Below are 16,777 nucleotides of genomic sequence, written 5' to 3'. Positions count from 1 at the left end.
TGCATAAATCTTTACAGTCCATCTATATGGAGGAGGCAATACTTTTTTGTTGGTGATAATCAGCTCTGGATCATCACACTAAAGGGATAGTCAGTTGGCAAAGGAGAATTGAGGAGGATAGTACTGAGCAGAGATGGAAAGTTACAAGTGATCAGCTTTCTCATCTGAGAGGCAATTGACCTTCAAACACAAAAGAATTCCATGGAGAAATGGTGAAGAATGGCAAGGTGGGGCAAAGAAGGAAATGCAAAGTACCATTCTACACCTTTCCTCCTTCCTCCACTCTTCCCTTCCCGCCCCATGCCTTCCACCCTTTCCTTCTTCCCCCACACCCTCCATCCTTCAAATAATTGGGCTTATGAGATTTGATATACCACCCAACAATTCTAATTTCTAGTATCAACTTACATTGTATTCTTTATACAACGCTCCCAAACTCCAATCATCTTCATCCTCGTCTTCATCTACTTCCTCCTCCTCTTCTACTTCTTCTTCTTCACCAACTTCTCCCTCCCCAGCATCATCTTCACCATTTGCTCCAAAGCCTTCATCTTCATCCTCTTCTTCTTCCTCCTCTTCACCTGAAATAAAGATTTTTTTTTATGTTAATATCAGTAAAACAAGTATTTAGTCCATATCCACTAGAACATACATATACCAATGGCTTTTTCACCCTTACAAGGGAGGCAGCCAAATAAAATCCACTATCACCTATTCTATCCCCATATATTCCACTCCTATTAACCTCCCTCCCTCTTATCTCGGCTTCTCCTGGATGATGAGTCATCCCTGCATCTCTCCCACTGCCCTGGATCAGGAGCAATGTAACAATACAATCGACAGCAAGGAGGCCGCTTTATTTAATTGGTGACCCCTCCCACTCTACATCCCCTCATGCAGAAAAAGAGATGATGGGGAGAAATCCCTTTGGGCTGTGTCAAAACGTCATTTTCACTTACTCCCTCACCCCCCATTCCCCATCCACTCCCTTCAATGCATAACAGCATCATCAATACACAACCATTCTCCACTCAATCCTATCTTGTCTTCTCCCTTCCTTCTTTAACAGACATTCCCCTCTTTCCCAATGCTCCTTTTACACCCCATCCATCCATCTCATCCTTGGTCATCCCATGTTCATTCCTTCCCACTCTGCCTTCCACACCTCTCTTACTAATCTTTCTCCACTCATTCTTTCCACGTGTCCAAACCATCCCAATACTCTTACATCAACCCTATCTCCCAACTCCCTTTTCCACCTCCACTCTCCTCCTCATTTCTCACTCTATCCAACCTAGTAACCCCTACCATACTTTTGAGGCATTTCATCTCAAACATATTCAATCTCCTCCTCTCTTATGTTCTACGTTTCTGCTCCATACAGTGCTGTTGACACAATCACTCCTTCATACCATCTCTTAGCATACATTCCCAAATGACTTTCTCATTACACTTTTTAATCCCCACCCAAGGCATTTATTTGCTTCTCTAAATCTACATTCTACCTCCACTCCCATTCCTCCCTTTCCTGCCACATTTACACCAAAGTATCTAGAGCTATCCACTCCTCCAGTCTCTCTCCCTTAATACCCACTTCCAATTTGCTGCCACATGCTCCCCTTGTACATCTCATCACCTTACATTTACTCACATTTATCTTCAACTTCTTTCTTTCACACACCTTCCCAAACTCTGTCACTGATTTCCATAATCACTCCTCTGATCCTGCCACAACTGCAGTTAGCAAACAACTGGCTTATCTCCAATTTTTCTCCATTTTCTTTAATCATCTCAAATCCCTGGACCAATAACCTTGCACCTCTTGCACCACCCCATCCACATATAAATTGAACAGACAAGGCGACATAACACACCCCTGATGAAGTCCCACCTTTACTTTAAACAACTCAATCTCTCATTTCTAATTCTAATGTGGGCTCTACTATAGTAAAAACTCTTCACTACTTTTAACCTCTTCACTCCGGGCCAAAATCTCGCAGGCAGCATTATCTGCCAGACGTACGATGTGTCGTAATAATACTCGCATCATAAAATATAGTCACCGCTTATATTGATCGTTCTCTTTCACCCGTGAATTTTGATAACCATAGAAAATGTGATGAAGACAGTTTAGAGAGTATGTCATTACGCAGGGGCAACTACAATAAATATAATCAAGATGCCGATATGGCAGCCCCGCATATCCACTTGCTCCTCATGCCGCCTACGTATGCGGCACCGTATGGAAGAGGTTAAAAGTTTTCCTCCTAGACAAACATTAAACTCACCAGCCAGTTCATCACTGTACCTACCTTTTCTAGACACTACATGATACCTATCCAACCCAGGTGCCTTACCTACTCTCATAATTTTAATAACCATTTTCACCTACACTAAAAAATGGCCATACATTGTGGATAACCTTGTAAAATAAATCATAAGAACTACAAACACACAGAAAATTACCACATGCATACCACATTAGCATTTGACACTACACAAAAAATTACTCAAGACCACTAATGATGGACAAATTTAACTATGTCCAAAGTGTTCTACTTGCTCTGGCAGGCAAGTACATTAGGGTAAAGCTGATTACCCCAATCTATGCTCAACTGGTGCACATTACACTTCCACTAAATAACCAATATATCTCACTGAAGAGGTGGAGTCAGTGAGGTGCTATAGGAGATTTAAGAAGGATACATATGGTGGAAAGGAGATGGGTCTATATGTGTCTACTGGTGGCAAAATTAGAATGTTAATTCACTTGCAGATCATCTTACCTTCATCCTCTGCCTCACTATTTTCATCCTTATCAAACCTGAAACAAAATGTACAAATCAATGTTCTGAATATAAAAATATTTATTAATAATATACTTAATTGCCCCATCAGGGTTATCTATTGTTATTCTGTATCATTTTCTTTATAGGCATATATGTTGTTCCTAACAAGACAAGGTAGATTAAGCATTAGCATGAAATGTAACCCTTTCACTACCAGCAGCACATATTCTGGGTGCACTTAATTTCCTACAGTCATTTTCCTTTAAAACTTGCCTCCAACTCACGGTCACCCTCTCCCCTTGTACATCTTTCCCTCTTCTAATCCAGCCACCTGTACAGTGCCATCCAAAAGCAATTGGATCACCTACAAACTTGATTCCACTTGAGTATCACCCCATATTGGCCACCATGTACTTACTCATCTTTTACCAGCAGCACCCTTCCCTACCCCTTTGTCATTCCTGACACTCTACCCACCATACTCTCATACTTAAATTCACCCCTTCTTTTCAACTTTGTTCCACTTAACGCTAACATGTCCATCATTAATCTCAAACATACCAATAAAAAATTTACCCTCGTGTTGCATCTCAAAATCATTTAGAAACAAGAAATATCCTAAAATAGTTTATCCAATTTTGCTATGCTGCCCATTTACACTTTATGCAGTCTGACAGGGAAGAACCTATGAATGAGAGGGACACCCATAACAGGTGACAATGAATTATCACAACCAGTCCCAATGGGTACCAAAGCTGAAAATTTTGTATGGTTAACACTTGAAAACTTTATTCATTTGTGGCAACCTTAGGACATGACAAGTTCTTGATCAGTCTTAAGTCCATCACTCAATATTTGGCATTTAACACTGAAGGACACTGGGGTGAAAATAAAGCATTCAAGATTAAAGACCAATGCCCAACAAAACTTACCCATCTAAGTATACAAGGGATGGAACCATTTGGAATATCTTCTCTCTGTAGTTCTCCTTGCCTCCCACCTCACAGTTGAACAAGTCAAGTGTTCGCAAGTTTTTCAACTCTTTCTGTTATACACAAGTAAATGAAAATTTTAGATATAGTAAAATTACTTGAAACAGTATAAAGATATGCAGTTAAGGATGTAAGCATAGTATCAGCAAAAATGTGAAAAAAAAGTTCTGGGCAATTTCAAAATACTCACCAGAGGCTCCAAGGTCTCAATTTCTTTGATCTTGTTGCCAGAAAGGTTTAGATAGGAGAGTTTTGGTAACCCTTCTATCGCATTCAAGCCCCCAGAAATCCTGTTGTCACTCAACTCAAGCTGCAAAGGATGACAGCAGTGAAAAGTAGATATAAAAGGATAGGAAAATAAAATCAGAACAAGAAATAGCTAAGCAATTAGAGAAATGGAAATGCAATTCTGGCCTGTCTCCAGGCAGCTCCTGCAGCTGGGCAATGAAGAATGCTCTAGGAAGAGAGAGAAAAAGAATGAAAATAAATAAATAAAATGAACTGAAGTAAAAGATAAACACATATAACCATACATGCATTGAAACTTAAAAAGGATAACTACAGAAGAGACCTGAAAAAGAACAGCTTCCCACACAGTGATAGATATATATGGAACAAATTGTATGAAGATATAGTGTGTGCAAACACAATACAAGAATTTAAGAACAAACTTGATCTTGCGAGATACAAAAACAGGTCACCACGAGCATAGCTCCCCTTCCCGTATAATAGAACTAGGTAAATGCATGCTAATGATGAGGACCCTCCAGCAAACACATTATACAATTATTGACTCATTTCCCAATCATTAAAACATGCTGACTTAAATTCACTTGATGCAACAAGTGCTGGAGATTCAACAAGAAAACGTGATTAGAAAAATGGTTATGGTAGCAACAAATATAAAGCATTTGACAATGTTTCTTGACATATCCATCTATATACCAAGGCTTTTTCCCCATATAAGGTATACCCACTCCCACCCACCACCCCTTCCCTCTCCTCCTGGATGAAGGGTATTCCCTCTCTCCTGCCCACTACCCTGGGTCAGAAGCAATGTAGCAAGACAATACATCCACAGCAAGGCCACTTCACTTAATTGGTGATATCCCCTCTCTGTTCCCTCACACAGAAAAATAGAGAAGACAGTGAGAAATCCCCTTCAGGCTGCATCAAAATATCCATCAAATGTAAACATTCCCTACTCCCTCCATCCCCTGCCCCCTCCCTTCCTTGTATCACGGTATCATCTATACACAACCATTCTCCACTCATTCTTATCTCCTGCCTTCTACTTTCCTTGCTCAACACATTCCCCTCCTGCTCATATTTCGTCACCATCCATCCATCTCATTCTTGGTCGTCCCCTTAAATTCATTCCATCCACCTCTGCCTTCCATAACTTTTTTTTATCTATATGAATAGCTCTGCAGGAGAATGCTCCAAGAGTCATAAAAAAATCTCATATTTACATAGAAGCCCCCTTCCCAACCCTACCTCGCTACAGGGGGGTGGGGGTTTCTATATAGATATATCAGTTTTATCATTGGTTAAATTTAGGCATAATTTCTGGTGTTTGGGTTAGGAGCATTCTCCCATGCCACTACATATGTTATGTACCGGTACTTATATTACATGTGTTTTTGTTTTATACATTACATAATTACATGTTTTATATAATTACATATATGTAATGTATGAGGATTGGAGGGAACAGAAGGGTAGTGAGTTGTGGGTTGATGAAGTAACAAAGGTAGAAGAGAAGTGAGCATTCAGGAGCTGGTTGCAAAGTAGGGGAGAAAAATATGAGAGGTATAAAGAAAAAAGAAGAGAAGCAAAATAAAAGACAGAGGAGGCAAAAATGAGAGATGTAAAATGGGGAGGAGTATGACAAATTTTGAGGGAAAAAAAAAAAATATATATATATATATATTTACCTAGTTGTATTTTACAGGAAGGGGATCTATGCTCGTGGGGTCCCGTCTTCATATCTCATTTTATCTAAACTATTTTTAAATTCATGTATTGTTTTTGCACACACCACTTTCTCATCTAACTTGTTCCAACTGTCTATTACTCTGTGAGGAAAGCTGTTCTTTTTCAAATCTCTTCTATAGCCGTCTTTTTTTATTTTCTTTCCGTGTCCTCTTGTATTTCTGTCATCCCATTTTATCAGATTCTCTCTATCAGTAATTTCTATGCCTTTCATGATTCTGTAAATAGCTATCAAATCTCCTCTCTCTCTTCTTTGCTCTAGTGTCTGTAGTTCAAGTTTTTCTAGTCTCTCTTTATATGATAGTTTTGAGAGTGTTGGTGCCAATTTTGTAATTGCTCTTTGTATTCTTTCAATTTTTTTTTATACATTTTTTTGTACTTGGTGACCATATCGTTGCTGCATATTCCAATCTTGGTCTTATCAGGGTGATTAGGATTTTCTTCACCATTTCTTCATCCAGGTATGTAAATGCAACTTTGATTGTTCTTATTAAATTATAAGTTTCTCCCAGGTCCTTCTCATTTTCTACTTTTTTTTATTCCTTCTTCTCCCAATTTATATGCTCTTGTTATTCTGTTTTTGTTTTTTCCAAATTCCATTATACTACACTTTTTTGTATTGGACTCCATCTCCCACTTCCTACTCCATTCCTGTACTTTATTTAGATCTCTCTGTAGTGATTCACAATCTTCTTCAGTTTTCACTCTTTTCAGTAGTTTTGCATCATCTGCAAAGAAGCTCATATAGCTTTCAATTCCTTCATCCATATCATTAATATATATAGCAAACATTATTGGGGCCAGAACTGTTCCCTGCGGAACACCGCTTATTACTTCATCCCATTTTGAGTACGTTTGTACATATTCATTTCTATAACAGGTATATATTTTCCATTTTTCAGGTCTTCTGTCTTTTTTCCATCTGGTCCAGGCTTTGTCTCTTTTGTCTTAACTCCCTACAACTTTTGTTGTACCAGCATTTTACATATTCTTTTTCTTGTTTTTTTCTTGGGACATACTTTTCCACTCCTTTTTTGTAAAATTTTGTCAAAATATTCCATTTCTCTTCTACTGTTGTTTCTTCTTTGTATATTTCTTCCCAGTTTTCCTTTTGAAAGAATTCTCTTATTTTATCAAAGTTTGTTTTTTTAAACATCATTCTTCCTTTTCTATATTGTTCATTTCTTTTCATATATTTTTCTTCATTAAGTTCCAGTTCAATGTGTGGTCACTTTTACTTATTGGTGTTTTATATTCAATTTTGTCCACTATTCTAGGTTCGGATGTAATTATTAGGTATAGTCTCGATGGCTCTTCTTCATTTCTATACCTAGTGTTCTCCTGTATCCATTGTGTCATTGTATGGTCAGTAACCATCTCAAGTAGAGCGTTTCCCCATGAGCCGTCTCCACCCTTTACTGTCATTTCTTCCCAGCAGATTTCTTTGCAATTAAAGTCGTCCATCATAACTATTTTTCGTCCCTCTTCCATTATCTTGTTTAATGTTATCTTTGTGTCCTCTAACATACTTTTATGTTCACTCTCTTCCCATGAGGCTGTTTTTGGGGGCACATAATTTATCACAAACTTTCTGCTCTTCTTATCTCTGTCTTCTACTTCCATCATTATCATCTCTACTGTATTCTTTCCATATGTGACACACTTCACGTTTATATCCTTCTTAGTCAGGAACATAACTCCACCCCCTTCCTTTTTCACTCTGTTTCTAATCCAATAATTATATGCATCATGTCCTACACTGTTGGGTGGTAGTGGACCTTTTAACTTTGTTTCTACAATTCCCATTATGTCTGGTTCTTTTTCTTTCAAATAATCATTCAGCTCATTCAATCCTGTTATTAATCCATCTATATTTGTGTAAGACACTCTTAGTTTTCTGCCACTTCCATTGTGTTCTCTGTTTCCCTTTTGTTTATATCTTGTATGTCGACTTTCTTTAGTTTCATATTCACTACTCTCCAATAGAATCTCTCTTTTTCTGACTCCGTTCTTATCTCGTTTTTTTTCCTTAGCTTCAAGTCTTTTCCGTTTTTCTTCCTCTCTTTCCTCTTTATTCATTTCCCTTTTTATCCATACCTTTTTATATTGTTCACTTGTTGCTAGTTTCCCTGTTTTGGATAAGATATTCTCAGCCGTAGTTTGTGACCTGAATTTAATCTTAATTGGTCTGGTCTTGTCTGTACTATATTTCCCGAGCCTGAATTTCTCTTCGATTTGTTTCATTATTTCTGGTTCATCTTCCTGAACTAATTCTAGTAAATTTCTTACTTTTTCATTTTCCTCTTTGATTCTTGTGGTTCTATCTGGGTTATGTTTCTCTTCCATTCCTAATATAATTATACATTTCTTTCTGTCTGCTAAGTCTCTTACTATATTCTCCTTCTGTCTCATCACTTTAATAACTGAGTTTTCAGTTTGTTCATTCATTTGCTGTTTGATTATGTCAGTGAATGTAACTGCTATTTTCTTGGATTTTTTTCCAACCCTCCTTGTTCTCCTTATTATTCTCCTTTAAGACTTTATTCTCTTCTTTTAACTGTTTTTTTAATTCTTCAATTTCCTTAGTTAAGTTTTTGTTCGCCTTCTCTAGTTCTTCCAATTTTTCAACCCTCCGTACAATGTTGTTAACATGACCGAACCTACGCTCCAAGTCCTCGATTATCTTATCGACCTTCCCACCCTCTTTAAATCCCTGGAAAATATTCTCATCACTTTCTACTGTATTGCTCTTATCTATACTTCTAATCTTTACATTTTTATTAGACATTTCATCGTCGCTCAGCTGGTCGGGGGGCCGTTTGTTTACCTTTCGCCTGTCTGCCTGGGCCAAGTCCTCTCCTTCCTCATTTCCCTCAGCAATCCCTCCCCTTCTCCTCTTTCCCTACTTTCCCACTACCCCACGAGCAATTTCCCCCCACCCTGTAAATACAATAGGCACTTCTCTTTGCGTTGGGATCCACGAAACTTCAATTTTCTTCAGAACGTCTTCTAAGCCGTCCGTTCGTTGAAGTGTGTGTGTGTGTGTGTGTGTGTGTGTGTATAAAAATAAATAATAAATAAAATAATATATAAAAATATGTTTAAGGAAATCAAGTGAGGAAGGGGAGGTGAGTCGAGTAGAGAAGAAAAGATAAAAGGCACAGATGGATATCTTAACAGAAGATGAGGCTGTAAGGGAAAGATGGGCAGAGTATTTTAGAAAGCTGTTGAATGTGAAGGAAGACAGGGAGGGACTGGTGGTAGCAGCGGGAGGTGCCAATAAAATGACATGAACGAGGAAAATGGAGGAGAAATAAGGAAAGATGAGGTGCAAGTAGCTTTGAAAATGATGAGAACAGGTAAGGCACCTGTGTTAGATGGGTGTCATGCAGTGTCTGAAGAAAAAAGGTATGGTAACAGTGGACTGGCTAGAGAGTTTTTTTTAATGTGTCTAAGGGAGGTTAGAGTGCTGGAGGACTGGAAGAGAGTCTGTATAGTTATGCTTTACAAGGGAAAAGGGGACAAATCTGAGTGTAGTAGTTTCAGAGGTATCAGTTTGTTGAGAGTAGTTAGGAAGGCTTATGGGAGGGTTTTAATTGAGAAGATAAAGAGAAGAACAGTGTGGGTTGCATGGATCAGATTTTTGTGGTAAGGCAGGTATGTGAGAAAGCTTTAGGAAAAGATAAGGATTTTTTTGGACCTTTATGGGTTTGGAAAAGGCTTATGACAAGATAGGTAGGAAGGCACTGTGGGAGCTTTGGCAGAAATATGGGACTGTTAAGGGAAGTCAAGAGTTTTACAATAGTAGAGCCTGTGTTACAATGGGAAATGGAGAGAGAGAGTGGTTTGAGGTGAAGGTGGGACTATGTCAGGGATGTGTCATGTTGCCATGGCTGTTCAATGTGTACATGGATGGGGTGGTGCAGGAGGTAAAGGAGAGGGTAATGGGCACGGGACTGGAGAAGGTTAAAGAAAATGGAGAAAAGCGAGTAGTGAACTAGTTGTTGTTTGCTGATGGGACAGTGTTTGTGGCAGGGTCTGGGGAGGGATTAAGGAAGTTAGTGATGGAGTTTGAGGTATGTGATGGGAGAAAGGTGAAGGTAAATGTGGGTAAAAGCAAGGTGACGAGATACATAAGGGTAGAGGATGGCAGTGAGTTGGAAGAAGTCTAAAAGGAGAGGCTGGAGGAAGTGGATAACTTAAGGTATTTGGGGTCAGGTGACAGGAAAAGGAGTGGAGGTGAAGTAAATACCTTGCAGGATTAAAAAATGTTACGAGAAATAGGCATCTGCGAATGGATGCAGAAGAAAATGTATGAAGGGGTGATTGTGCCCACAGCATTATATGGGCCAGAGACTTGGAATTTAAAAGAGGCAGAGAGCAAAAGTTCAAATGTGTTTGAGATGAAATGTCAGAAGTATGGACAGGGCTACAAGGTTGGATAGTGAGAAATGAGGAGGTGAGGAGGAAAGTGGAAAAGGAGATGGTAGAGAGGGCTGATGAAAGATTACTGGGATGGTTTGGACACATGGAAAAAACGAGTGATAAAAGATTAGTAAATGAGGTGTGGAAGGTAGAGGTGGAGGGAGTGAATTTGAGGGGACTACTGAGGATGAGATGAATGGATGGGGTGAAGGGGCACTGAGCAAGGGAGTTGGCAAGAGATAGGGATGACTGGGGAGTGACTGTGTATGGATGATACTGTTATGCAAGGAAGAGAGGGGCAGTGGATGGAGGGGTAAGGGGGTGCTTATGTGTGAATGATATTTTGACGCAGCCTAAGGGATTTCTCCCTGTCTTTTCTTGTCCTGCATAAGGGGACGGAGAGGGAGGGTTGCCAATTAAGTGATGCGGCCTTACTTTAAATGTACTGTGTCTTGCTACATTGCTTCTGACCCAGGCCAGTGGGTGGGATACAGGGATGACCAGTCATCCATGAAGAGCTAAGATGAGAAGGAGGAAAGGGTGAGAGAAGGTGCATGCCTTGGGCTTGGCTACCTCCCTTACAAAGGGGAGAGAGAGAGAGAGAGAGAGAAAAAAAAGAGCTCTTGGTACATACACATTTACATACACCTTCCTGACATGTACTGTAAAAAATAAAGAAAATCACAACACTGACAAAAGATGGCTAAATCTTCTTAGTAGGAACAGTGCAGAATATCTAAATACCAAATTTTGGAGACAAAATGGACTGTACAATGGTGCCCCCCACCCCCCAAGGTGGAGTACCTTCATCAATGGCAACCACTTCACAATTGATTTCCCATCACCAGATCTAGAACATTATATCAATGTCCTCATTGACACAAAAGACTTGACAACGTTCCCAGTGGAGCAACTACAAAAAAATACCAGTTCATAACACCCAAGGTTATTTTGAAAAACTAAAATAATGACTCAGAAATAACAGAATGGAAGCCTAACCCCAGGGATCAGCAGCTTTGCTCACTCCAGATAACCATATAAATAATAATAATAATCTTCAGCTTGCATGTCAAGATCTTGTATTAAAAAATAAAGAAAATAGACATACTAAATCGTGAAGCCCAGAAGCTAGCAAGTGAGCCATGTACAATGCCATAAAAGGACTGTACAAGTCCCTGAGTACACTCTACATGGCTACAGCTGACAGTCTCATTTTCATTAATTCCCCCCATTTAGGCAAGCCCTCCAGCAAGTTGTGTATAAGTTGGATCTTTAGAAGCTAAAATCAATCACACACATGGGCTTTGAATGACAAGAAAACTAACAAGAGTACAATCTCTTCATAAGTATCACAATCAACCAAGTATCCACAGCTTGGTTCCCAACGACCAGAAAAACAAACCAATACTTTACAAACTACCACATCAGAACACTTGCACTCAAAAACAGAATGCTACCCAGAGGATATGTGAAAAACAGTTCTCTATAAGAAGCCTCAACCCTACCCATCTCATATGTACAATCAACTGAATGTAAAACAAACATCACCAGCATATTACTCAAACTTATACAATCCACCACTTATACAAATAAATACATCAACTCAACACATATTCATATTATCACAAAACAAGTTCAAGACAGACCACCAAAGTCTCTATTCCCCCCCCCACACCCCTGACAAACCCAAAGAAAAATTCCTCACAAAAGGAGCAAGAATCTCAGTAGCATACTTCATTCAGGGCATCATCCAGCACTAGGACTGTCTGAACAGAAATGGTCTCACCACATAATCAAACTGCCCCACATGCATCCATTACACCTCTCATGCCTTCTTCAAAGCTGCCCAAAAGACTTCCTAATTTTTTTTTCATATCTGCCTCACTATGAAAACTTGATCCATACTGGATTTATACTTGAAACTTGATTTATACTTAAAACTTGATCCATACTGGATTTATCAAAGGAGGAGGGTGCTCTTCCTTTGATAAATCCAGTTTTTCTTAAATTCCTCTCAACAGTCAATTAACATCCATATGCATTTCCAACTACACTTACACTGCTATCTCTAAAGCCACTAGATTCACATATGTTCCCTTTTCCTTTGTAGTGGAAATATATATATATATATATATATATATATATATATATATATACATACATACACACACACACACCCTTTCGTCGAATGGACGGCGAGAACTAGAGTTCCGAAGAAAAAGGAAAATCTACGTGGATCTCAACGTCCATGAAGTGCCTTATTATATTTATAGGGAAGGGGAGAGCTCGTGGTATAGTGGGGGGGGGAGAAAGGGAGGGATTATTGAGGGAAATGGAAGGAAATGAGGAAGAGGGGGACATGGTCCAGGAGGCCAGGCATCTTGTAAACAAAAGGCGGACTGATGACGTTGACTTTGGTGATGATGGGATCAACAAAAATGTAAAGATTAGAAGTATAGATAAGAGCAGCACAGTGGAAGGTGATGATAATAGTTTCCAGGGATTTAAAGAAGGTGGGGGGGGATACCAACCTCCCCCGGTTGGCAAGACTAGAGAAATTTGATAAGATGACCAAGCATTGGGAAAACAGGTTCGGTAACGTAGCCAAGATTGCACAAAGAGTTGAAAGATTGGAAAAACTAGAGAAGGCAAACAAAAACTTAACTTTAGAAATAGAAGAATTAAAAACAGTTAAAAGAAGTTAAAAAAGAGAATAAGGAATTAAAGAGGAATAATAAAGACAATAAAGAGGCCATAGCAAAGGAAGCACAGGGCTGGAAAAAAAAATCCAAGAAAACAGTAAAGTTGCATTTACTGACATAATTAAACAACAAATGAAAGAAACTGAAGACTCGGTTATGAAAGTGATGAGACAGAAGAATATAGTAAGAGACTTAGCAGACAAAAAGAAATGTATAATTATATTAGGAATGGAAGAGAAATTTAACCAAAATAGAACCACAAGAATTAAAGAGGAAAAAGAAAAAGTAATAAGTTTACTAGAATTAGTTCAGGAAGATGAACCTGAAACCATGAAACACATTGAAGAGATGTTTAGGCTCGGAAAATATAGTACAGATAAGACCAGACCAATTAAGATTAAATTCAGCTCACAAACAACAGCAAAGAATATCTTAGCAAAAACAGGGAAGCTAGCAGCAAGTGAACAATATAAAAAGGTATGGATAAAAAGAGAAACGAATAAAGAGGAAAGAGAGGAAGAAAAAATGAAAAGGCAAGAAGCTAAAGAAAAAAACGAGAACAGAACGGAGTCAGAAAAAGAAGAATTCTACTGGAGAGTAGCGAATATGAAAGTGAGGAAATGGACCATAACAGAAACAAAAAACAGAAAATACAATGGAAATAACAGAAAGTTAAGAGTGTCCTACACAAATATAGATGGATTAATAACAGGACTGAATGAACTGAACGAGTATCTGAAGGAAAAAGAACCAGACATAATGGAAATTGTAGAGACAAAATTAAAAGGTCCACTACCACCCAACAGCATAGGACACAATGCATATAATTATTGGATTAGAAACAGAGAGAAAACAAGGGGGTGGAGATGTTCCTGGCTAAGAAGGATATAAACGTGAAGTGTGTCACATATGGAAAGAATAGAGTAGAGATGATTATGATAGAAGTAGAAGACAGAGACAAGAAGAGCAGAAAGTTTGTAATAAACTATGTGCCCCCAAAAACAGCCTCGTGGGAAGAGAGTGAACATAAAAGTATGTTAGAAGACACAAGAATAACATTAAACAAGATAATGGAAGATGGAGGAAGAATAGTTATGATGGGCGACTTTAATTGCAAAGATGTCTGCTGGGAAGAGATGACCGTAAAGGGTGGAGAAGACTCATGGGGAAATGTTCTACTTGAGATGATTATTGACTACATAATGACACAATGGATTCAAGAGAGCACTAGGTATAGAAATGAAGAAGAACCATTGAGACTAGACCTAATAATCACATCAGAACCTGAAATAGTGGAAAAGATAGAATACCAGGCACCAATAAGTAAAAGTGACCACATATTGATAGAACTAGAACTAAATGAGAAAAAATACATGAAAAGAAATGAACAATATAGAAAAGGAAGATTGATGTATGAAAAAACAAATTTTGATAAAATAAGAGAATTCTTTCAAAATGAAAACTGGGAAAGAATACACAAAGATACAACAGTAGAAGAGAAATGGAATTTAGACAAAAATTTATATATATATAAAAAAAAAAAAAAAAAAAAAAAAAAAAAAAAAAAAAAAAAAAAAGGAGTGGAAAAGTATGTCCCAAGACAAAAACAAGAAAAAGAATATGTAAAGTGCTGGTACAACAAAAGTTGTAAGTAGTTAAAAGACAAAAGAGACAAAGCTTGGACCAAATGTAAGAAAGACAAAAGACCCAAAAAATGGAAAATATATACTTGTTATAGAAATGAATATGTACAAGTGTGCAGAGAGAGAATATATGAAAAAGATGTCATAGAAAAATGTAAAGATCAACCAAAACTATTTTACAGATTTTTAAACAACAAACTGAAAAACAAACAAGATTTGGAGAAATCAAGACAAGGAGGAGTTGAATACACAGAGGAAATAGAAATGGCGGAAATTATGAACAAACATTTTAAATCAGTGTTTACAAGGGAGAACATACAACCAGAAGAGATCGAATGGAAAGAGAAAGTCCCCCCTATGAAAGAAATAGAAGTAACAAAGAATGAAATAATGAAACACTTGAGTAATCTTGATGTCAGAAAATCACATGGACCAGATGAAATAGCAAACTGGATTTTGAAAGAATGCAGGAATGAACTGGCAGACAAAATACATAGCATAATAAATAGTTCCTTGAAAGAAGGAAAAGTTCCAGAAGATTGGAAAAAAGCAAATATAGTACCTATATATAAAAGGGGAAATAAAGAAGACCCTACCAACTATAGACCAGTCTCTCTAACAAGTACAATATCAAAAAATTGTGAAAGAATTATCAAAAGTAGATGGGTAAAAAAAAAAAACAACATGCTAAATCCAAGGCAATTTGGATTCAGACAAGGACGATCATGCGTCACCAATTTAATATGTTTCTATTCAAGGCTAATAGATATAATACAAGAAAGAGATGGATGGGCTGATTGTGCATTTCTAGACCTAAAAAAAGCTTTTGACAAAGTACCACATAAGAAGTTGCTTAAGAAATTAGAAACTGAAGGAGGAATACAGGGCAAACTGCTTAAATGGATGGAAAACTTTTTGCAAGAAAGAAAAATGAGAGTAGTGATAAGAGACACTCAAAATGGGATGAAGTAATAAGTGGTGTTCCACAAGGAACAGTTCTGGCCCCAATAATGTTTGCTATATATATTAATGATATGGATGAAGAAATTGAAAGTTATATGAGCTTCTTTGCAGACGATGCAAAACTATTAAAAAAAGTGAACACGGAGGAAGATTGTGAGTTACTACAGTGATCTCCATAAAGTATGGGAATGGAGTAGGAAGTGGGAGATGGAGTTCAACACTAAAAAGTGTAGTATAATGGAATTTGGAAAAAGCAAAAACAGAATAACAGGATCATATAAATTGGGAGAAGAAGGAATAAAAAAAAAAAGAGAATGAGAAGGACCTGGGAGTCATTGTTATGAATAATATGTCACCTGAGAAACATAAGATTTTTGGGGAAAATTATAATTTAATAAGAACGATCAAAGTGGCATTTACATACCTGGATGAAGAAATGGTGAAGAAAATTCTAATCACTCTGATAAGACCAAGATTGGAATATGCAGCAATGATGTGGTCACCAAGTACAAAAAAATGTATAAAAAAACTTGAAAGAATACAGAGCAATTACAAAATTGGCAACAACTCTCTCAAAACTATCACATGAAGAGAGACTGCCAAAACTTGAACTACAGACACTAGAGCAAAGAAGAGAGAGAGGAGATTTGATAGCTATTTACAGAATCATGAAAGGCATAGAAATTACTGATAGAGAGAATCTGATAAAATGGGATGATAGAAATACAAGAGGACACGGAAAGAAAATCAAGAAAGACAGCTATAGAAGAGATCTGAAAAAGAACAGCTTTCCTCACAGAGTAATAGACAGTTGGAACAAGTTAGATGAGAAAGTGGTGTGTGCAAAAACAATACACGAATTTAAAAATAGTTTAGATAAAATGAGATATGAAGACGGGACACCATGAGCATAGCTCCCCTTCCCATAAAATACAACTAGGTAAATACACATACCTACAAGTAGGTAAATACACTCACTCCTCCAGTCCTCTGGCACACTCCACAACAACCACATTATCAAAGTGCCTTACTAAGTTTCATCACTTTCACTGTTCTTTATATCTTACTTTTTTCCTACAGCACTGTCACTTTCTACTTCCATAGTAGTTTTCTTAGCATCTCCTACTGCCACAATCAATCCCTCATCCACATTCAACAAACTCCTGAAATCTTGTCCATCTGCCCTTTACTACCTTCACTTCTATTAGCATCTGTCTGTCTGCACCCTTGACCTTCCCTCTCAGTACCTGACTCATCCTCATTCACCC

General features: G+C 37.8%; 1 protein-coding gene across 1 annotated transcript in view; it reads right to left on the bottom strand.

The window, feature by feature from the left end:
- Nucleotides 1-16,777, bottom strand: part of LOC143027735 (acidic leucine-rich nuclear phosphoprotein 32 family member A-like) — a 33,655-nt gene that overhangs the window by 4,891 nt on the left and 11,987 nt on the right. Inside the window, exons 3-6 of the mRNA XM_076189233.1 lie at nucleotides 3,972-4,091; nucleotides 3,722-3,834; nucleotides 2,787-2,824; nucleotides 409-581 (exon numbers count right to left, since the gene is read on the bottom strand). Coding sequence (XP_076045348.1) covers nucleotides 409-581; nucleotides 2,787-2,824; nucleotides 3,722-3,834; nucleotides 3,972-4,091 — 444 coding nt within the window. The remainder of the gene's footprint in view (nucleotides 1-408; nucleotides 582-2,786; nucleotides 2,825-3,721; nucleotides 3,835-3,971; nucleotides 4,092-16,777) is intronic.

This window comes from Oratosquilla oratoria, chromosome 8 (genome assembly GCF_046742065.1).
Source record: "Oratosquilla oratoria isolate Oo_2021 chromosome 8, ASM4674206v1, whole genome shotgun sequence".
Taxonomy (NCBI): domain Eukaryota; kingdom Metazoa; phylum Arthropoda; class Malacostraca; order Stomatopoda; family Squillidae; genus Oratosquilla; species Oratosquilla oratoria.
The sequence above is the reverse complement of the archived record's forward strand: the minus strand, read 5'-3'. Positions and strand labels throughout refer to the sequence as shown.